The 25108-nt window shown below is 25.3% G+C and overlaps 3 protein-coding genes and 1 long non-coding RNA gene across 6 annotated transcripts in view; 3 read left to right on the top strand and 1 right to left on the bottom strand.

The window, feature by feature from the left end:
- Nucleotides 1-25108, bottom strand: part of LOC118644945 — a 356119-nt gene that overhangs the window by 179892 nt on the left and 151119 nt on the right. For both annotated transcript variants that reach the window (XM_036284921.1, XM_036284920.1), the window contains exon 4: nt 15421-15486. In XM_036284921.1, the coding sequence (XP_036140814.1) occupies nt 15421-15486 (66 nt within the window). The remainder of the gene's footprint in view (nt 1-15420; nt 15487-25108) is intronic.
- LOC118644947 lies at nt 3622-6642 on the top strand. Its single transcript, XR_004962726.1, has 2 exons — nt 3622-5999; nt 6437-6642. It is a non-coding gene; the product is annotated as an uncharacterized LOC118644947 (long non-coding RNA).
- On the top strand, nt 8100-11280 carry LOC118644946. The gene is made up of 4 exons (XM_036284922.1): nt 8100-10380; nt 10501-10569; nt 10686-10775; nt 10868-11280. The coding sequence occupies exons 1-4, from the start codon at nt 10117-10119 to the stop codon at nt 10925-10927; spliced, it is 483 nt and encodes a 160-aa protein (XP_036140815.1). The 5' UTR covers nt 8100-10116; the 3' UTR covers nt 10928-11280.
- On the top strand, nt 20170-22018 carry LOC114255506. 2 transcript variants are annotated; one of them, XR_004962725.1, is made up of 3 exons: nt 20170-20680; nt 20833-21377; nt 21452-21471. XR_004962725.1 is itself a non-coding variant. In XM_028194452.2 (2 exons), the coding sequence occupies exons 1-2, from the start codon at nt 20468-20470 to the stop codon at nt 20956-20958; spliced, it is 339 nt and encodes a 112-aa protein (XP_028050253.1). In that variant the 5' UTR covers nt 20170-20467; the 3' UTR covers nt 20959-22018. The 2 variants fall into 2 exon arrangements, 1 of the variants encoding a protein (XP_028050253.1); XM_028194452.2 differs by having other exon boundaries at nt 20833-22018.

The raw sequence follows: 25108 nt of genomic DNA on the forward strand, positions 1-25108 counted from the left end.
GAAATTACTTTGAAATTACAGTAGGGCATCCAAGTTCATTTGTAGGCATACAAATAAGTCGTGATCGCCAAAACCATTCGATCTTCATTCACCAAGAAAACTATATAGAGCGTATTCTTGAGATTTTTAAAATGAAGGAAGCGAAATCTGTTAGCGTACCTGCAGATATAAACTCGATTAAGACATTAATGGAAAATAATTCTACTAATAACATTGATGTACCTTATCGTAGAGCGATAGGATGTCTCACATTCCTTTCACAAGTAACGCGTCCTGATATATCATATATTGTCAACTTTCTGAGTCGATATTTAACATGTTACACAGATCATCATTGGCGAGCTGTAAAAAGAGTAATTAGATATCTCGCAGGAACTCGGAAACTTGGCATTGTATACAAACGTAATGATAATGGCATAGCTTTAACAGGATATTCAGACGCAGATTATGCCGGTGACATTAACACTAGACGATCAACGAGTGGATATATATTTACGATCTCTGGTGGACCTGTGTCCTGGGCATCACAACGTCAAAAGATGGTATCACTAAGCACAACGGAGGCTGAGTATGTAGCAGCAAACTCAGCCACGAAAGAACTCGTGTGGCTTAGGCGATTGATCAGTGATCTCGAATATCAATGTGATAAACCAACGACCTTATACGTCGATAATCAAAGCACTATAAAGCTCATAAAGAATCCGGAATTTCATCAGAAGAGCAAGCACATTGATATTCGATTTCATTTTATAAGAGAAAAATATGCCGATGGAACTCTCAATATAGAGTATGTCGAATCAAAGAAACAATGTGCGGATTTTCTTACAAAAGCTCTTCCGAAACAGAATTTTGAAATACAATTGCGTCTACTTAATATGTATAACTATGACTGTAATATGAAAGCACTTGAACAGTGGGAGTATTGAGAATTTTATATTCAGCGCGCTTCATATTATATTCGTAACACGCGATACTAGAAGATTCTTTCTCTTTTATTATTCTAAGTTGGCTATACTGTCGCGCTTGCGGGTTACAGATGTGTGTGTCCCGCCGTTCAAGCGTGGCGTACTCGTTCTTTTGTTGCACCTTTATTATACACACACACTCGTCATATTTTGTACCACTACTACTCTTAATTGTTATTGTAACAATAAACTATTTGTTTGTGTACGCCAGTACGTAAATATATATTATTACTATCCATTCCGCTGGTGACACCACGAAACATAACCTCAACAATAATACGTACATTAATTCTGAAATCAAAATCACTGAAAAACAGTGAACGCACACTAATTATCAGAGTTATAATTACTACCTAAATTAAGTAATAATACTCTCATTATTATAGAAATAAATATAGAGATAAATATTATAGAGATAGATATGTCACGATTTCTATGTTTTGTAATAGATATAGAAGTGTTTTGTAAATAAAGAATATTGATCAAAGATTAAAATTACAATATCACAGATTTAAATAAATCGACTAACAATGTACTAACGGACCTTAAGGCCATTGCGCGTACATTTCCTTAATCGTAATCGTAAGAAATTGAGCAATACGATTGGTTAATTCGGTCGGTTACGACTAATTTGAGCAATATGATTAGTCAAAATCTTACAGTTACGATTAAGGAAATGTACGTGCAATGGCCTTTACTATTTCAATATCTACTAATATCTTTTACATTTATTGTTAGTTATATAGGATTAAAGTTTGATCAAACCAATGAACATCTTCAGCATTTGATAAAAAATAATAAACACAAAATAAAACAAGACTGGGAAAATTCTGTGATGCATCCATATCAACACAGATTTTCTAAAGCATTAAACAGAAAGTACATAATGTGGATCGTCATGTAAAAAAATTTACACATATTATATAAACTACTATATATGTCAAGAAAACGTAATATTTATAAATAATAATATACCAAATATATAAAATTTTATATTTATATGTTCATATCCAGACATCTCCACTTAGAATTGTGCAAAATATCAAATGAAGTAGACTCAATATTTGGAACACAAATAACTTTTAAAATGGCAAGCTATTTTGGTTGGATAATGGTTGATTTGCGTGAAATTCTTTACGCAATTCTTGTCAACAATTATGTGGAATTTAATATAACGTCTATTATATTGCACTTCTTCTGGTTTTGTTATAACGTTTTCAAATTTCTGCTGATCAATTATATGTGTGAAACAACTAGTACTAAGGTACTTATAAAATTTGATTTAAATATGTGTGTGTGTGTGTGTGTGTGTGTGTGTGTAATAAATGCATTATAAATATATAAAATCGAGTACAATAAATTAAAATACTCAAAACTTAAAAGCTAATAATATTTTTCAAACAATCCAATAACTCAATATAATAGCTTGATATCAAAAAACACATATGCACGCATTTTTATATAATAAATGTTGTTTATATTAAAAATGTACTTAAAAATGTAATACTAAGCAGTAATAAATTTAAAAAAATTATTATTTATTTTAAACATTGAAAGTATTAATAACAGTGCTTTTAATACTTAAAATATGTATTAATATTTATGAATTGTTTTACTCTTACCTCAGCAAAAATAAATCCATTTGTTAATTTACATTCATATTTGTGCATATGTAAAAATCAATTTAAAAAATTGTAAAATTAACAAAGTTGCTATAATGTTAATCAAATAAGTTTAGACAAACATTTTCATGTTATTAGTAAATTAATGGTAGATAATTAATTTCCATGAAATGTTACTATCTTACAATTTAACATTGTTATAACCATATTAAAATGTAAATGCGAGAGTAGTTTTTAAAATAAATTAAAAATTGCTTGAGTTATATTCAACATGTTACAGGCAAATGTAACAGCAGATTCATTGAATAAATTACTGAATTTCAAATATGATGTTGAAATTCGTGAAGTCGTAAGTTTTAAAATAAGTATGTTAAAATAAAATTAAAATTAATATTGATTAATATAGGAGTAAATATAAAAAATCAACAAGACATGCATCATATATAATGCATTCTTTTTATAGATTTTACAATTTTCTTTACGAGTAACTTATGCACCACTTAAATTCTGCGGAATTGGATTGTTCCAATTTGGTTTCAAATTCTTTTACAAGGTACGTAACACTTATATATATTTACATACAGAGTTGGATTACTTAATATATTTAATTAAGTTAAAGTTAATAGCTTATAAAAATACTTAAATTAAATTAATTGAATTAAAATTTGCATGAACAAGAAATTTAGTTAAAAGTTGCGTTATGATTGAATTAACTCAATTTTAATTAAAAGTAATTTTTTAAAAACTATTTTGTTTATATATAGAATTAGAAGATAATAATTTATTTATACCAGAATAATTAATATAGTATAGATCATTAAATATATTCTATATTTTATTTGTAAATTAAATTTATGTAAAATAACAACAAAAATTGGTTTTCATGTAAAAAATGATTTTTTCTTTTATAATTTTTTTCCTTTCGCATATAAATTTTTAACTTAGAAAATAATAATATGTTAAAAATTACGTATTTTAAAAACCAGTTAACAATTAAATCATTTAAAATTAACTAAGCGGAGTTGAAAGTTATTAACTTTTAATTTTATTAACTTTTAACTTTTTAACTAATTACTGCCTAATCCTGATTACATGTAATATATAGTAGTTAAATAAATATCTAAATTAGTACCTTTTTTTTAAATCTTACGTGCTACATTAATTTCTAGGTTATCATGTCCATTGTGACCGTTTTAGTTATAATAATACAAGCACACCCAAATAAATGAATATTTCTATCAAATCATAGTAAAATTTTAAAAATAATTTTTAAAATTAATTTATATAAAAATCCACATTTGTTTAACATTTAATTTAATAAAATGCGTTCTACAATATCTTTTTGATTTTGTTTTTATGTACCCATAAATATTAGATAATATACTAATTAATAGAAGATTACAGAAAAGATAGCGATTATAGACTTACAATTAGATATAGGGTTATAGTATTTACAATGTTTCGTGTACTTTGTATAAAATTTTGGGAATAACCGTCTAAGTTACTTCTTTATGTACTATTTAAACAATGACCATTGATCGTATTTATTGTGTTATCATAAGATCGAGCTGCATTTCAGTATTGCAGGTATCTGAAAGTTTCATAGATATGTATTCTTTATGTCATTTTGACAAATATATTGAGTATTAATTTTTTAACTTTAGTGTAACTTAAAAGACTTGAATATAGCTTTTAAATGACGTAATTAAATTTAACGTTTGCTGTAATGCATACATGCATTGGACGTGTAAAGTTATGTTTGTTAAAAATAGACTCAATATTCTAAGGCCGAATCAATAACTTTATTGTATTTCTCACATTTAAATAATGACAATCTTGATTACAAAAATGTTCCTTTTATACACAAAAGAAATATTTAAACAAACATCATTTCTTTATAAACTGAATTATAAGAGACGTTACATAGGGGAGATCAGAGATCGGCCATCGTAAAGGAAGGAGAATTAGTCGCGACATCGACACACCGAATTGACGAGAGATAAATCGATCTAATCGATAGATTAGCGCGTTGCGAAGGAGCACAAGTACGCCATCTTAGCCGTGAAATATAAATTTTTACATTATATCCAACAATATTGCTTGCATTCAATGTTATAAACCGTTTACAAATGTCGCGGAAGTCCGCCAACTGTCAGTCACTAATTCGAACCTGGTTATATACTTTTATTTTACTTATTAGTTAATATAATGTTTGTTATAATATTTTTATAAGTCACAAAAACCGAAGATTTTTTTACATACATTTTTTAAAATCTTCTGTTATACTATGTATACGATACTGATACTTATGTGCAAAATCTGCCAAAGAAAGTTTATTTTTTATCTTTTAAAAATAAAAATAATTTTGAAAATATTTGTTAATAGTATTCCATGTCCTCTTACAAATTCCATAACCGCAATCTTTTTTCTCTCTTCAAAAAATTGTTAATTATGTATATCCAAAGAACTTTTACTTATAAAATAAATTGGTAGGACTTCATGAGTAACAAACTTGTATGGACAAGAATTGATCACATAAACATTTACTGAGTTATTTAAATAAAACAAAATAGTGGTTCATAATCCTCTTATCTCCGCTAAGTTTTATGCAACATAAAAAATAAATAAAAAATACTTTTTATTATTGTATTGCATGAATTTCATATGTCTATAATCTTGCTTATTAAGAAAATTGCTTTTTTATAAAAAGTTATTCAAATAATACAATTTCTATAAGTAATAGACATAAGCACTTCATAATCACATATATTTATAATATTTTTATATTTTTATACATATACGTGTTACAACAGTAATTAAAATATAACTTGCTTAATAAAACTTTTAAATGTGTATAAACTCATTAAATGAAAAAAACAAAAAATAAAATATAAAATTTTCAACAATAATACTTACATTTCTGTTATATGAATATTTCATATCAAAATGCAGAAAATTTATCATCAGTTCTATGTTCCAATAAATTATAGAAACTGAATTATAGAAACTTTAATACTTTTAAAAGCTTAATTGTTTACTTTAATATCTTTAATTGAAATTGCAAAAGTTATCGTCGTTACTCGATTCAATTTACACAACCAAATGGTCAACGAAAGTGCAGTTTGGAATAAAAACCATGTGTGCAATGATCAAAAGTATTCGAACGATTTTAATGCCACTTTTAATAACGAGTTATGTATTCGGGTTAAGAATTGCCAATTTATCTAGTCATTCCAGACAATGGTTTAATATTTTATACGTGTTGCTAATTTGGTTAGTTGTCTATGTCTTATCGGTATTTATGGTACTATTTTCTTTTTACAATAAATATCCGGTCGAAAGACATATTTGCTTTTGTTTAGAAAACTTAACGACTTTATCGTCAATTCTGTTTAGTATATACTATGATAAGGTAAGAAAATATTACAATATAATATATGTAATTATAAATATAATAAATTATTGCTGCTATATACAGAATATTTCTAAATGCTATATATATAATAGATATATAATACGTACATAAAAATTAATTCATCGTTTATTTAATTTTATATCTACTTGTTAATAAAAGATAAAAACTATCTCGAAAATATAAACCTCGCACATATTTTAATATGCATTAATTAAATTTTTTTTCTAAATATTCTATAAAAATAAATAATTTCAATTCTGTAAATGTATGCTTAAAAAGTATTAAAAAAACTTTTATACTATATCTTCATATTTATATTATATTTTTAAAATATACAATATGTGCGTTATTAGATATTAGAGGTCAGTATAATCATTAAATTCTTTGATAAGTTATAATTATTTGTTTATTGTCATTCTGTATATTTTCAACAGAAATTTCAAAACTGTCTTAAAAAACTCGATTTTGTCGACACTACACTACTTGAACTAGGAACAGTGACAGATTATAACAAACTACGTAAGAAAACGAAATGGTTTATCTTAGGATGGTTCGTGATTGTTATATCAACGGATTGCATTTCAGTATTATTGCTAAGAGATGAATATGGTCATAATTATGCAACAGCTATGTTATTCAGTTTTATCAAAAACTATTGCTCTCATATTAACTTCATCAGTGATTTGACTACTATAATCATTCTCAAGTTGGTATATTTCACTGTGTGCTTATCATTACATTATATAGTCACATAAACTAATATACTTTGGTAAAAATTTATACAATTTAATTAATCCTCAGCCCGTTACTATCTAACATTACTGATTTTTCTATATACACAAAAATACTAGCAGTAACTTACAAATAACGTGGTATTGTTTAAACTACAAAGTTTTGTCTTTTTATAGTTAAATAACTAAATTTAGATATTATACAGTTTTGCATTATATTAACTGTGAGAAAAGCGTTACTTCTTGATTGGAATCCTAAAGAGTTACTGGTCAATTACGACACAAAAACCATTAATTAATCAAAAGCTACACTAAAGAATGACCCAAAATTCATCTGTTTTTCCCTTAATTTTTTAAGTAAACCGTATGTTTAATATTATCTTAGAATGAAATATGAATCCTCGCAAATTTTTATCTTGACTTCATCAGCTTGTTATTCAAACCACAGTGTTTTTGACACTTAAAAAATTCAAGATAACGTATTCTAAGATTTATTTTGTCGCTAATTACGAATTTAAAATCAAAGTAAAATTCAAAATGGCTGATCCAATATGGCACACTATTCGTAAAAAAATGGTTTTCTTATCTCGAGTGTAAAAGTTTCTTTTGTTAGTTTCTTTTATGTAAAAAAAAACTATATTGAATCAGCCATTTTTAATTTCTCTTTAAAAAAATATGACTTTAAATTCGTAACTAGCGACCCAAAAAATCTTAAGATACGTTATCTTGAGTTTTCAAGTGTTATAAACACTGTGCTTTGAAGAACATAACCTTTATCACTTGTAAACTTTGATCCTTTGTATCTTACAAGGGAGATTAGGCCGGAAATTCTGAAAATTCTGAAAATTTGTATGCAAATAGTATAGTTCATTTCTAACGCAAAACTATTTTTTATTTTTGCAAAGTTACACTTTAAGAGGATGCTAAAGCCATGTGTTTTACCGACATTCTGTATTTATCACTTAATTTCGAATTGAATTTACAGAATTGATAATCCTTTTACACTTTTAAAGTACGTACACAAATGAACCCGGGGACGATTAGATAAAGACCAAAAATGCAAAAAATTTTTTAAAGTTTATTTGTTCATAAAAATATTTGCTTCAAAATACAAGTTATGTAGCTTATACGTACAAATGAATGGTGTTCCCGGGTTTGGAATAGATTGAGGAATAAGATTATAATCGTCAAATTACGATTACAAGCCGTACAAAAAAGATATTTTAAAAATAAAAGCGCTTAAATGAATAAAATTTTTGATCACATAAATATGTTTTTTTACGGCTTGTAAACGTAATTTGACAAATATAGTCTTATTCCTTCTATTCCAAACTGCGAGACACCATTTATTTGTAAGTATAAGCTATATAACTTGTATTTTAAAGCAAATTTTTTCACGAACAAGGATAAATAATGACTCTGCATTATCGATCTCAATCAAGTTTGATGGGCAGTTTAGCATCCTCTTAAAGGGGGTAAACACTTCTGCGAAACAAATCGGTTCTTTCTTTTCCAGACAAACATCTTCGAAACTATAAAAAATTAAAAAAATTTTTTCAACAAAAGTCAAACGTTTTTAAAAGTACTTTAAAGTTATAGAGAAAACGTAATTTTTTTTGTTTAACAAAATATTGTTCCCTTTATTCCATTTTTTATAAGATTACTTTGAAGTAATCTTATTTTAAGATTACTTAATATTTTTTAAGATTACTTTGAAGTAATCTTAAAATCATTCAACTTGTGTTCAAAATTTTTTTCTATCTTTTATAGTTTCAAAAATATTTGCCTAAAAAGGAAAAAACTAATTTTTTCAAAAAAGTGTTTTACTCCCTCAAAATGTAGTTTTACAAAAATAAAAAATAGTTTCGTGTTAGAAAAAAACTACTCTACCTACACACAATTTTTCAGAATTTTCTAAATTTTCGAGATTTGCCTAATCTCCTTTGTTAGAAACCAATTTATTAATATTTGGTATATAATTTGCTTAAAAAATTGAGAGACCAAAAACGGGTTAAAAAGGTGGCTTTTTGGGATCATACCAAAGTAAAACTAAATTAAACGTACATCAAACTATAACTTTTTTAATAGTTTCTTAAATATTTTTAAAAGTATAGATGTAAACAGTATAATTATTTTACAAATAACAATTTCATTTTTTATTTTTTATTTTTATAAATAGATATACAGGAATGAAATTTGGTCAAGTCAATAAACATCTTCAGAACTTAATAAAAAATAATAAACTTGTAACAAGACGTGCTTTGAAAGATCCTGTGATATATCCCAAACACAAATTTTCCAAATCATTAAGCAATAAATATATGTGGATCATTATGTAAGAAAATTTACATAAGTTTTTATTAACTGCAGTAATATTAAAGAAAAGGCATCGAATTTGGAACACCACTTCATTTTTGGACTATATTTCTTAAATAATGGTCAGAAAAACATTTTTGAAAATACTGATTTAAATTAGAAAGTATTTTCTATCAAATAATATAGTAATTTTTATAATACTGTTTCGTATTTTTTAAATAATTATTATTTTTGTGATACATGTCAAAAAGGCATCTGACAAAATGGGCGCCTAATTTGAAAGCCGTATACGATCGAAGTATTAATGTTACATTTTATTTATACATTTTACCTAAATTACGTAGTTCTATAGACTCTATGTTACTCCGTTAGATTCCCTTAAGAAGCATTTTTAACAGGCACGCTTTTCTCAACTCGTCTATTGTCTTTCATAAAATCTCGTCTAAAAACATTTAGGTTATTATACATATAGATTATATATCAAAGTTACGGTCACGGCATAGTAACAGTTATCATTACTAGACTTCTGATCTCACGAAGTGTTCCAATTTACAACTTTATGTTTACAACTGCACTACAAAATAAATATAAAAGAAAAAAATAAAAAAAAATTTTTAGGAAACTACAAACATATGAAATAATGGTAATGTTATTGATAATACTCACTATTGTTTAAACTGTGCAATTTACAAGAGACAATTGTGCAAATAAAATTCTCGCTTCTGATGAATTCATTTGTAGCAGATTTTATGTAAAAAAGAGCATGAATGTATGAAATATGAGTTTTTATCTCTTTAATTGACAAAACGGATCATGTTTTTATCGGTATTCGTACGGTGCAATGTTTAGTTTTCGAGATATAAGGGGGTTCCAATTTAGAAAATTGTTCTAAATTTGATGCTTTTTCTCTATTAAAAAATTTAACTTATAGAAATAGAAACTCTTAATTGTCTATTACTTATACTTAATTATTAAGATTCTTAAATTGTAGTTAAGTAATTAAATTTGGAAAAAATCTTGAATATTTTTATTTACATTTTAAAAATATATAAAACTTCACGTTTAATATGTATATCTCTAGACATCTTCATTTAGAATTACGCAAAATATTTTGTGAAATAGACACAATATTTGGAAAACAAATGACTTTCAACATGGCATGCTATTTTGCTTGGACAGCAATTGATTTGCGCGAAATTCTTTATGCAATTCTTATAAATAATTATGTGAAATCCAGATTAATATACGCTATTCATTATTTTCTCTGGGTATCTCATAACATATTCAAATTCTTACTCATTAATTGCATGTGCGAAACAGTCACCACCAAGGTATTTTATTATCTATACTTTATTTTCAAAAATACTAATTTAAAATGTAACTATTAAGTAATATTAATTCTAAAATTATTTTAAAAGTTTTCAATTATATTCGATATATTATGATTTCAGGCAAATGCAACAGCAGATTTATTAAACAGATTATCGTATTTTACTTACGATGTTGAAATTCTTGAAATCGTAAGATTTAATATAAGTTCATTGAAATATGTTCATGTTATGTAAAAAATAAAAAATAATCTATAAATATATAAAATAAGTATGATATACATTAAAATTAAATTCTGTTAATATAGATTTCACAATTTTCATTACAAACAATCTATGCACCACTTAAATTCTACGGAATCGGATTTTTCCAATTTGGTTACAAATTTCTTTACGGAGTACGTAATATTTAGTATAATTTCATAATAACTATAATTAAATTTTTGACAAATATCTAGAAGAAAAACTTACACATTGTCTTTATTTTTAGATTGTTACGTCTATTGCGACTGTTTTAGTGATAATAATACAAGCATACACAAATAAATAAATACCTTTATCAAAAAGAGAGACTTCATACAATTAAATACGCAAGTTCATACACGAGTTAAATAAAAATCCATATATATGTTTCTTATAAAATGCAATACACATTGTTTTCTAGATTTAATGTTATATACATATTAATATTAAAAAAAAACAATCGACAAAAATTACTAAGTAGGTTTTATGCAATAAAATATAAATAATAAATGTTTCTTTATTGTAATTCTATGTCAATTTCACTTGTCTTTTTTATCTTCATTATTTTTTATATGTAATTTTTTAATTACGATACAAATTATAAAAAGTAATCGAAATATGTTATATATTAATGTTCTGATATAATAGTTTAATATACCTACAAATATTAAATATAGTAAATATAATTAAATATACATTCAGATCATTTTCATATTTTCATGATTAATTTTATTTTTAGAAAAATAATCTTTATATATATTTTTACATAATTAATCAAATATTATAATATCTCTGTCATAAAAAATGCTTTATAATTACATATATTTATAGAATATGTATATTATTATATTTATATTTACAGCTGTTATTGTGTAGTTACAAATATATCATATGCTGTTTAAAAATTTATTTATGTACTATACTACTGTATAAATATCCTGATCAAGAAAACAAAAAGATTAAGAATTTATTTTTTTTATACGAACATGTTTGCCACGTGTAAGATAAGATCGAAGTACTTATCATTTGTTCCATTTTGATAGATCAGGTAATATAAATTTTGTAAATGGCTTAATATCCATAAGTGTCCCATAATAACTTAAAAAGATAAATTAAAAAGACATATTACCATTTACAACCTATGCAATATCAAGTCAATAAAAGAAAAACAGTTTGAAACAGAAATGATGTGCGGGATGGCTCAAAGTATTCAAACAATTTTAACGCCACTCCTAATAATCAGTTATATTTCTGGTTTGAGAATCGTTAATTTACCCATAAGTCAAGCAAGGCTATTCAGTTTTTTATATATATTAATAATCTGGGCAGTTTATTATTTTCTATTGACGTCAGCAGTAACATCTTATTTTTTTATATTTTATAATATTAGCCATTACATTTGCTATTTATTAGAATTTTTTGCAACTTTATTAGCAGTCATGTTTGGGATATATCATGATAAGGTAAGAAGATATTAATATCTTTAATTAGTAATAATAAACAATTGCGTAAATGCATTTGAGTAATTATTACATTCAAAATAATTGTAAACTTTATTTTATAATTTTTGTTTTATATATTATCATAATTTAAAAATTGCATAAAATTATCAAATTACTACATTTAGCATATTTTTGCATCAAATTCTTTTCTGTATATACGTATTAATATAATTATACATTAATATTATATAAATTTTTTTATAGAGAATGTTCTGAAATTAAATGTCCAGAGTGTAGAGAATCAAAAATTGAAATAAAAAGGTTTTTAAAATTATTCGATCGATTTAGTTTCGTTTGTGATAAAATTACAAAAACAAAAAATTCTTTTAAAATTAAATTTTTTCTGAGCCATATTTTTCATCCAAAAAAGTTCAATAAAAGTTAATAAGGGTACTAAACATGACATGTTACGGTGACAGGTATCACTTAAAAAGTTTCAATAAACAATTCACGATTAAAGTAATAAATAAGTAAAAAAATACAACTTTTAATATATATTGCACTACTTTCAAATAAAAAATATTGCTCAGCTAAAAAATTTCAGATAAAAACACTCAATATTTTTTTGTTTCTTTATTTTCTCCAAAAAAAAACAAAAATAAATAAATCTTAAAAAACTTTTTGCCTTATATTAATTTCTTGATTCGCTACTTGCTTTTGAAACCTTTAATTTCAGGATGTATACATATACACATGCGCGTGCACGCGCACGCGCCCGCACACAACACAAACACAACACACAATATTATACAAAAGTAAATTGCATATAAGTGTGTAATAATTCAAAACTCAAATAAGCTATCAGATGCATGCTTCAATAAAATCATCAATTTTTAAGTACATATGTTTATATATTTGTTTCAATTTTATTTATTCATCTATATGTACATACATTCCCCAGAAATTCCAAAATTGCTTGAAAAAACTCGAAATTGTCGATAATACACTTCATAATCTCGGAACAGTGACAGAATATGGCAAGTTACGTACGAAAATGATATGGATTGTGTTAGGATGGTTCATAACAGTAATATTAATGAATTTAGGTTCAGCACTATTCCTGAAAGCTGAATTTGATTGTAACATTTTATCAACTATATTTTTCATCTTTCATATGAATTATATTTCTCACCTTAATGTTATCGATGATTTAATTTATGCAAATACCCTTGGGTTAGTATCCTTTTATGTATATACACAAATATTATACTTTATAGTCATGTGTATTAATTAATAAGATTTAATAAGATTATTATTAACAAATATCTTACAACACTAATAAGTTACACTTATTTAAATATTTTTTTATGTCACTACAATAACTCCTATTTACAAATAACGATTTTATATCCATCCCTCAATAATTTCTTTTAGATATATAAATTTAAAATTTGATCAAATCAATAAATTGCTTCAAAACTTAATCAAATATGACAAAAATCAAATTAAAGAAGTTTGGGAAAATCACATGATACATTTCTACCAATGTAAATTTTTAAAAAATGTAGAAAGTAAATACATCATATGGATAGTTATGTAAGAAAAATTACGTAAATTCTATTAATCGTCAATTTTACCTTAAAAAATTTAATAATAAAGTTCATTATTACAGACACCTTCATTTGGAATTACATAAAGTATCCCGAACTATAGATTCAATATTTGGAGCACAAATGACTTTTAAAATGGTATGTCATTTTAGTTGGATAGTGATTGATTTACATGTAATTTTCTTCACAATATTTATTGATGACTACATGAAGTCTTATAAAATAATGTGTTTTATCATATTTTGTCTCTGGTTTTCTCATAACGTTTCCAAATTTCTGCTCATTAATTATATGTGCGAAACAACCACCGTTAAGGTACTTATTTTGACAAAAAATTTTTTTAATTACTCTTAATATCACTACTAGTGAATGCTATCTAATTATCATACAAAATTATAAATAACTCTATTACATTCAACATATTCCAATTTCATAGGCAAAAATAACAGGAGATTTAATAAATAAATTATCATACTTCACTGTAGACATTGAAGTTCGTGAAATTGTAAGTTTTAAAATAAGGTAGTTAGAGATATAGTATGTGTGTGTGTGTATATATACACATCTATTATATATATAAAATATTTAAAATAATTTTTTAAATAAACATCAATAATCAACAACATACAAATTAATAGTAATTCATTGTATATATAGATTTCACAATTTTCATTACAAATGACTTATGCACCGCTGAAATTTTGTGGAATAGGATTGTTCCAATTTGGCTTCAAATTTCTTTATAGAGTACGTCAGATTGACAATTTAATTATATATTATAAGTAATTTATTAAGTTTTACATACCATCAGTGCTTCATAATAAATTTCACGATAGATATTTATAAGAAGAACTAATACACTATCTTTGTTTTTAGTTTGTCGCGTCTATTGCGACCGTCTTGATTATTATAATACAAACACACCTAAATAAATAAATAATTTTATAAAATTATAAAAAAACTAACAAATAAATTTAATTATAACTGTCCAGTTCATGAACCGTTATACGGTATCTTCTGGATATTTCAAGATTACAAGAAAAAATTAATTTTAAATTTAAAAAAATAACATTTTTTTACCAAAAAAATTATGTTAACAGAACAATAGTATTCAATAAAATGTATCGTAAGTAATTATGTATACTTAACTTTATATATGTATACATATCTAGACATCTTCATTTAGAATTATGAAAAATGTGAAATAGACTCAATATTTGGAAAACAAAGAACTTTTTAAATAGCAAACTATTTTATCTAGTTAGCGATGGACTTGCGTGAAATTCTATGCGCAAACAGTATTGTGATCATTTATCATTGTAATTATTTTTTCTTCAATTCAGCTACAAAATATATCCAAAAATAGCAACTTTACATTTTTTGTATAAATACAACAAAATTCCTACTATGTCTAATGTGTAATAAAGCAGTATGATGGTACTATAATTCTCAAATAATTCCATAGCTACTATATAATGGTTAAATTTTTAAGAGTAGTACAATTTGGAAACTACAATTTTTTGGTCACTTTCTTCTAATTATTACAATTTTATATAATTTAATTATTATAACTAAAAATCTATTGTAATCTTTTCAAAATATTTTAAAATCTACGTTACAACACCATAGAAATGTTTACATCAATAAATAAAAATGTTAAAAACAATATTTTGTTTTTAACAATATTTTTATTACATAAATATATCTATTTTATATAAGAACATGTAGCTGTACTGTGTAGTACTCACCATCAATCCTGTTTTGATCGATTGTGTCGCGTAAACCTTAGTAGTTTGATTCAATATCCATAAGTGCTATAACAAAAATTAAAAAGATCTACTATTACCATTATTATTCGAGGCTACATATAGATCTAGTCATCAGAAATGCACAGTGCGAAATAGAAACAATATGTGCAAAACTAAAAGTATTCGAACAATTTTAATACCATTCTTGATAACTAGTTATGTATTTGGTTTAAGAATTGCTGATTTATCTAAAAGTTACTTAAAACTTTGGTTTAGTCTTTTATACATATTGCTAGTTTGGTTGGTTTATTATTTTCTCTTGACTTCAGCATTAATATCTTCATTTAATAAATATTTTTCTATGGCATACTATATTTGCCATTCGCTGGAGGTGTTTGTAACTTTATTATCAATCGTGTTTGGTGTATATCATAATAAGGTAAGAAGATAGTAATATATATAATTATTAATAATAAACATTTTTTAATTTATCTAATTACAATAATCAAAATAATTATAAAATTTTCCACTCATTACTTTGTTTATTTATAATAGTAATAAAATCTTATATATACAGTAAAATTTCCATACGTTGACGTAATATACATTAATGATTTCTTTTTCTACATATATTTATAAATTCATTTATATCAAATAAAATAATGTATAAGAATAATTCTAAAAAACTGATATATGTTTTAAAAAAATAAGATGTCTTTAGATATATTCAAGTATTAGACATAAACTATTCTAAATAACAATCAGTGTATTTATTATTAATCTTTTAGTGATTTTACTTCAGAATTAGTTATAATCACTGAAAGATCAGTGCATTTATTTCACTGATTAAAAAGTTATAAGTATGCCACTAAAATACCACTAAAAATTAGTGTAATTTCATGGATTTTATTGATTTTTTATTAATTGTAATTTAGAAAATGTATATAAACCCTTATGGAGAATTATTATTGAACTTGCCAAAAAATTATTGGTATTAATAGTGAACAATATTGGGCAAATGGTTTTCCAATAATTTTCAATAGTTTTCTCACAAGTCCAATAGTATTTTTCCATAAGAAAAAAGCAATTAACTATTAATAATTTGTTCACTATGCATGATATTTCAACAGAAATTTTTAAAATGTCTAAAAAAGTTTGATATCATGGACGATACATTACTTAAACTTGGAATAATAACAGATTATGATAAGCTACATAAAAAAGCAATATGGGTTGTCTTGGGATGGTCTGTAACAATGATATCAATGAATTGCAGTACAGCATTATTCGTAAAACGTGAATATAATTGTGATATTTTAACAGCCATGCTTCTGGTCTTTATACGAAACTACTCTTTTCATGTTAATGCTATCGGTGACTTGACCACTGCAAGCATTCTTGCGTAAGTATATCTTTTTATAAATATAATCCTTAATTCAAAACAATTATATGCAATTAAATTACCAAAACTAAATTATTAAGCAAAAAAACATACATAGAGTAATCCGAGACGAATCAGATCACAACTAGAGCAAATCGAATCAAAATAAAAATTAAGATCATATTTGTTATATTCCAGTCAAAACTTATTATTTTAGCGCGCGAATTACTTCTCTCTCTCTCTCTCTCTCTCCCTCTCCCCCCTTTCTCTCTCTCCCCTCATGCCCAAAATAAATCTAAAATTGTGCTCATCAATTAATCTTTTGTTAATCTAATTTGCCCTGATCTACCTTAACCTTTTATACAAAATATTTTTTAATATATATATATTGTGTGTGTGTGTGTGTGTGTGTGTGTGTGTGTGCGCGCGCGTGCGTGCGCGTACGTGTGCGTATGTGTGTGTGTGTGTGTGTGTGTATAAAAGCACCTCTTTTGCTAATAATGATGTTATTATTCCTCATTTTAGATATATAAGATTAAAATTTGATCAAATCAATAACTACATCCAGGATTTGATAGAAAGTGGCACATATGACACACAACTAATTCCGAAAAATTCTGTCATACTTTCGGATCGACGCAAATTTTCGAAAGCTCTAAGCAATCAATGTACAATATGGACTATTGTGTAAGAAAATTTGCATAAATTTCGTTAAATAAAGCAATTTTATTTAATAAAATTTAATATTACATATATGCTAGACATCTTCATTTGGAGTTACGAAAAATATCTCACGAAATAGATATATTACTCGGAACGCAAATGTCTTTTAAAATGGCATGCTATTTTGGTTGGATAACGATTGATTTGCGCATAATTTTCTCTGCAATACTTCCCAACAGTTATCATATGAAATCTGATAAATATATCTGTATTCTCTTGCATTTCATCTGGTTTGCTCATAACTTTTTAAAATTTTTGCTTATTAATTACGTATGCGAAACTGTCAGCACCAAGGTATTTTAATATCTTAACATTTTTTAATCAAACTTTTATTTAAAATATGCTTTTTTAAAAAGTCTTAACTATTAAATCTTTTATTATTAAGTCAGAAACAATTTCAATTTTATTTAACATATTTTAATTTTAGGCAAATGCAACAGGAGATTTATTAAATAGATTATCTTATACTATTTGTGATGTTAAAGTTCGTGAAATTGTAAGTTTGAAAATAAACTTGTTAAATGTTGTTAAAATATTAAATTAATTTTACATAAAAAAATTAACAAGATGTATTTCAAAACTGATTCATTGTATTTATAGATTTCACAATTTTCATTGTATATAGTTTATGTTCCACTTAGATTTTGTGGGATTGGATTTTTCCAATTTGGCTTAAAATTTCTTCACAGAGTAAGTAATTTAACTGTAATTACAAACTAAAATAGTTAATCTCGTAGCAAATATTTAAAATAAAAAATTACACTGTTCTTATTTTTAGTTTATTGTGTCTGTTGCAACCGTTTCAATCATATTAATACAAGTAATACACAAATAAATAAATATTTAAAAGATATTATAAGAATTTATAAGAATAATTTTAATACCAATCGGTACGTAACAAATATGTTACATTATATATTACATAATATTTTCATATAATATTGTATAAGATTAATAATAAGATAATAATAAGATATAAATATAAACATATAAGTCATATTGATATCTTATGTATTACACTTTTAATTGTATTGATTAAAATCAACACTATCGTCATTTTATAACGTTTTTAGGTATAGCTATAAAGTCTTGTCAATCAAACAATAAAAGACAGAAGTGTCAAGAACAACATTAATATTTCCCTCTTATATATTTGTTCTGAATAAAAACAGACATATTCATCATCAATCCTATTTCAATATACTGCGAAATAAACTTAAATAAATTGATTATTCCAATATCTATAAGAGTGCTTCAATTGAAATTACACGCGCGCGCACGAAGATGTACTATTCTTATTTAGTGCAACTGATGCAACCATCCAAGTCAGTAAAAAAGTATAGTTCTTGGAAAGAAAAAATTACAAAAATCACAAGAGTATACGCAATGACAAAATATTCGAAAAATATTCTATCAGTTTTATCGCCGCTCTTGATAGTCAGTTATGTGTCCGGTTTAAAAATTATTGAGTTATCTTTATATCATCAAAATTATTTCAATTTCTTGTATATGCTGCTCTTCTGGTCGGTTTATTTTTTTGCCCTTGGATATACAATAGTGCCTTACCTTAATACTATTTACACCATTGTATATTGTATTTGTCTTTATATGGAGATTTTTATAGTATTATTATCAATTGTAATTGGAATTTATTATAATAAAGTAAGAAAAATTCATTGATTACACTTCTGTGTATGTGTGTACGTGTGTATATGTGTAAAATAAGGGTTTACGATTACGATTTAGTTGGTACCACTTTATCTGTATGCATTCTCTCTGTCAATACAGAAGTAGCAATAAAATTTTTTTATTTACAGCTTTTACATTATATGTATATATATATATATGTATGTATCTTATAATTTATCATTCTAAGTAATCATTAAAATTTATTATTTCTTATCTTATTTATTATATTTATGTGTAACAAATTTTTTATTTAAAAATATAACATTTTGGTATATAATAAAAAGTAAATTAATAAATATCTTTTTTCAATCAATTTATATATACAATATATATAATAACAAACTATTTACTTCATGCATAAAAGAAATGCCATCATTTGTATTCTATTACACCTCTATAAAGTTAAGATTAATATACATTATATGTACTTATTTTATATGTTATTAAATATATATAGTTAAGTTTTTAAGCATTAATTCTTTGTGCATCATCTATGTGTTCCTTTTTACATTAGAAATTTAAGGACTGTCTAAAAAAACTTACTAATGTGGATGACACGTTGAAAAACCTCGGAATAACAACAAATTATCACAAGTTATATATGAAGATAATATGGATTATCTTAAGTTGGATCGTGATTGTCATACTAACAACTTACATGGAAATATTATGGTTGCAAAATGAGTATGATTATGACGTTACAACAACTACCTATGTTGTCTGTATGATAAATTATTGCAGTCATATTAATTTTATTAGTAATCTTACTTTTACGAGTACTCTTGGGTTGGTATATAAAAAAATTACCTCAACAGCATTATATGTATATACAAATAATAAAGCTATAATAGTAATATACATGTACAAAAATTATATCTTTTTTAAACCTTTATCTAAATATTACTAACAGTAGTAAACAGTAACTGTCTAATAATCTTTTTTCTCTTTACCTGTTTTAGGTATATAAAATTGAAATTTGATCAAGTTAATGAATTTCTTTGGAATTTAACAGAAGAAAATAAATGCCAAATAATAATTTCGAACAATCCTATCTCACATTCGCATCAACGCAGATTTTCAAAAGTTGTAAACAATGAATGGCTAACTTATGTTTTAATGTAAAATAATTAATGTACATTTTTAAAATGACAGTAAATTTATATAATTTTTATAATCAAATTATATAATTAATTAAAAAATTTACATTTTTTATATAGGCATCTTCATTTAGAATTATGTAAAATATCTCGAGAAATGGACTTGATATTCGGAGTAGAAATGACTATGTCCATAGGATGTTATTTCTGCTGGTTAGCACAAACCTTCTGCGAAATACTCAACGTGATACTTATCAACGATTATGTGAAGAATAGAATATTATATGCAATTTTAGTTTCAACTTGGTGTCTCTACTATATCTTCAAACTCTTATTCATTAATTATGTATGTGAGAAGATCAGTGCTAAGGTATTATTCTATACATTCAATTTCAAAATTATTCATTTAGAAATTATTTTTAATAATATATTAGTGATAACTCTTGATAATAATTATTAATTAATAAATTATTAATGATAATGAAATAACAACCGTCTTTATTTTAAACATATAAATTTTAGGCAAATGCGACAGGAGATTTAATAAATAGAATACCTTATTGTAATGTTAACCATGAAAATGTAAGTCAACCTTTTAATCTTAAATTGAGTATGTTAAATATTGCTAAAATAAATACATGGTTTTAACCTTCAATACATGCACTGGATTAGCATAACTCGGATGAATTTTCGATGTTGTAGCACTTCAACCAATCTACTTTTAATTTGTGCAAAATATCTCTAATACTATTACGTTTATTGGCTTTTTAATCGGAATATTCTTTATCTTCGAACTTCAAGCTATAAATTTAAAAAAATGATTTAAAATTGGTACATTTGAACCAGAGATACATGCAAATAAAAACGCCGGGAAAAATCCGAGTATACGTAAATCGAGATTTTTATGTATGCGTATTGAAGATTTTATGTTGAATTAAAAATAGGGAACTAAAAATATGTATATTATGTAAATATAGATTTCACAGTTTTTACTGCAAATAGCTCAAGCACCTCTCAAATTCTGCGGACTTGGACTTTTCCAATTTGGTTATAAAGTTTTTCATGAGGTATGTTGTACTCTGCCATTTTTCTATAACTATAAAAGTGCTTATAATAAATATATAAAATATAATTTTTTTAGTTCTCCAAATACACTGCAACCATTTTAGTTATATTAGTGCAAATGCATATAAATAAGTAAGCAAACTCAACAATCATGAATAAAATAATGTATAAATGATTAACTTTAAATTATTTAAATATTAATAAATAAAATATTAAACGTTCAACAAAATGTTTTCTAAATATATATTGATTATTTATACGCTGCAAACTAATTTTTCGTTCCTCGTAAAACTAATATTTTGTATTTCATATGTAAAAAAACCTGTTCTTCCTACACTTATTTTCTATGTTTGTACATTTTTTAAAAATATATATTTCTATCATTATTTTAAAACGCAACAATTGTAAAGATTGTTTAACTCTTTAAAGCGTCATATACACGTACATAATACATATACATATATGTAATATACGTATACATATGTAATATATCTTATAAAAGTTAAAAGATATTATTTTTTTATTTACTCTAATGTTTTTGAATTTCGAATTGCTAAATCACAATCTAAATTAAGTCAAAAATTCAAAATTTACAACGGTTGATTTAATACGCGACTCAAAATCTAACAAATTTTGATTTTATATAATACTAGACCACAACATTGCGCGCGCTTCGCGCGCGCCACTTAGCATTTTTATATTGAACATTGCACTTTTTTTTCTTCTGTAATATTACTCTCACACACTTTATCATATTTAATGCCCTTCTCTATCTCACGCTCTTTCTCCCACTCTCTAAATTATTAATTATAATATTAATGATATTAATTATATTATTTTCATATTGTTCAATATTACTCTTACACTTTACTTTCTTATTTAATCCTCTTCTTTATCTCTCACGCTCTCCCACTCTCCTCCCTCCACCCCTCTCTCACTCACTAAACACAAATTAGTGATTATATTATATTTTCATGTTTCTTAATATCACTCTTACATACTTTATCTCCATACTTAATCCCCTTTAAATAAATTAAAAATTATAATATATTATATGTAATGTTACCTGTTAATTTTCAATCAATTTTCAAAACTTTCACTTTCTGGCGAACTCTTTAGAAAATTATTGTACACGTCCGGAACTATAGGCAAACTGTGTTAAAATAAATAGAATTCTCGATATTCGATTAGCATTTCCCGTCAACCCTCAAAATTCAAGTTTTCCGGAAAATATAATTGTTTACAAAATGTTTTAATTAATTATATCACCTGAATTCTATAGCAAATTATTGTACGCGTCCGGAACTATGTGAAAATTACGTTAAAATAAATAGATCAGTCGATATTTGATTAGCATTTTAAGTCTAGCTTTAAAAATTCAAGTTTTCCGGGCAAAATAATTGTTTAAAAAATGTTTTTATTAATTATAACACCGTAACTTTCCAAAAACTATTGTACGCGTCCAGAACTATATGAAAACTGCGTTAAAATAAATAGAACTGTTGATATTCGATTTGCATTTCACGTCTAGCCCTCAAAATTCAAGTTTTTCGGGCAAAATAATTGTTTAAAAGATGTTTTAATTAATTATATTACCAAAACTCTTTAGAAAATTATTGTACGCGTCTGAAACTATATGAGAACTGCGTTAAAATAAATAAAACTGTCGATATTCGATTAGCATTTCACGTCTAGTCTTCAAAAATCAAGTTTTCCGGGAAAAATAACTGTTTAAACAATGTTTTAATTAATTAAAACACCGTATCTTTTTAAAAAACTATTGTACGCGTCCAAAACTATATGAAAAATGCGTTTAAATAAATAGAACTGTTGATGTTCGATTAGCATTTCACGTCTAGCTCTCAAAATTCAAGTTTTTCGGGTGAAATAATTGTTTAAAAAATGTTTTAATTAATTACATTACCGGAACTCTTTAGAAACTTATTGTACGCGTCCGGAACTATATGAGAATTGCGTTAAAATAAATAGAACTGTCGATATTTGAACAGCATCTCACCTTTAGCCCTCAAAAGTCAAGTTTTTCGGGCAAAATAATTGTTTAAAAAATGTTCTAATTAATTATTTCACCTGAACTTTATAAAAACATATTGTACGCGTCCCGAACTATATGAGAATTACGTTCAAATAAATAGATCTGTCGATATTCGATTAGCACTTGTCGTGTAGCCTTAGAAATTCAAGTTTTTCGGTCAAAATAATTGTTTAAAAAATGTTTTAATTAATTATATTATCTGAACTTTATAGAAACATATTGTACGCGTCCCGAACTATATGAGAATTACGTTAAAATAAATAGATCTGTCGATATTCAAATAGCACTTGACGTGTAGCCTTAGAAATTCAAGTTTTCGGGCAAAATAATTGTTTAAAAAATGTTTTAATTAATTATATTATCTGAACTTTATAGAAACATATTGTACGCGTCCCGAACTATATGAGAATTACGTTAAAATAATTAGATCTGTCGATATTCGATTAGCACTTGTCGTGTAGCCTTAGAAATTCAAGTTTTTCAAGCAAAATAATTGTTTAAAAAATGTTTTAATTAATTATATCAACTGAACTTTATAGAAACATATTGTACTCGTCCCGAACTATATGAGAATTACGTTAAAATACATAGATCAGTCAATATTCGATTAACACTTGTCGTGTAGCCTCAAAAATTCAAGTTTTTTGGGCAAAATAATTGTTTAAAAAATGTTCTAATTAATTATAACACCTGAACTTTATAGAAACATATTGTACGCGTCCCGAACTATATAAGAATTACGTTAAAATAATTAGATCTGTCGATATTCGATTAGCACTTGTCGTGTAGCCTTAGAAATTCAAGTTTTTCAAGCATAATAATTGTTTAAAAAATGTTCTAATTAATTATATCACCGGAACTTTATAGAAACATATTGTACGCGTCCCGAACTATATGAGAATTACGTTAAAATAATTAGATCTGTCGATATTCGATTAGCACTTGTCGTGTAGCCTTAGAAATTCAAGTTTTTCAAGCATAATAATTGTTTAAAAAATGTTCTAATTAATTATATCACCGGAACTTTATAGAAACATATTGTACGCGTCCCGAACTATATGAGAATTACGTTAAAATAATTAGATCTGTCGATATTCGATTAGCACTTGTCGTGTAGCCTTAGAAATTCAAGTTTTTCAAGCAAAATAATTGTTTAAATAATGTTCTAATTAATTATATCACCGGAACTTTACAGAAACATATTGTACGCGTCCCGAACTATATGAGAATTACGTTCAAATAAATAGATCTGTCGATATTCAAATAGCACTTGACGTGTAGCCTTAGAAATTCAAGTTTTTCGGGCAAAATAATTGTTTAAAAAATGTTTTAATTAATTATATCACCTAAACTTTATAGAAACATATTGTACGCGTCCCGAACTATATGAGAATTACGTTAAAATACATAGATCTGTCGATATTCGATTAGCACTTGTCGTGTAGCCTCAAAAATTCAAGTTTTTTGGGCAAAATAATTGTTTAAAAAATGTTTTAATTAATTATATCAACTGAACTTTATAGAAACATATTGTACTCGTCCCGAACTATATGAGAATTACGTTAAAATACATAGATCAGTCAATATTCGATTAACACTTGTCGTGTAGCCTCAAAAATTCAAGTTTTTTGGGCAAAATAATTGTTTAAAAAATGTTCTAATTAATTATAACACCTGAAC

This window comes from Monomorium pharaonis, chromosome 3, assembly GCF_013373865.1.
Source record: "Monomorium pharaonis isolate MP-MQ-018 chromosome 3, ASM1337386v2, whole genome shotgun sequence".
Classification (NCBI taxonomy): domain Eukaryota; kingdom Metazoa; phylum Arthropoda; class Insecta; order Hymenoptera; family Formicidae; genus Monomorium; species Monomorium pharaonis.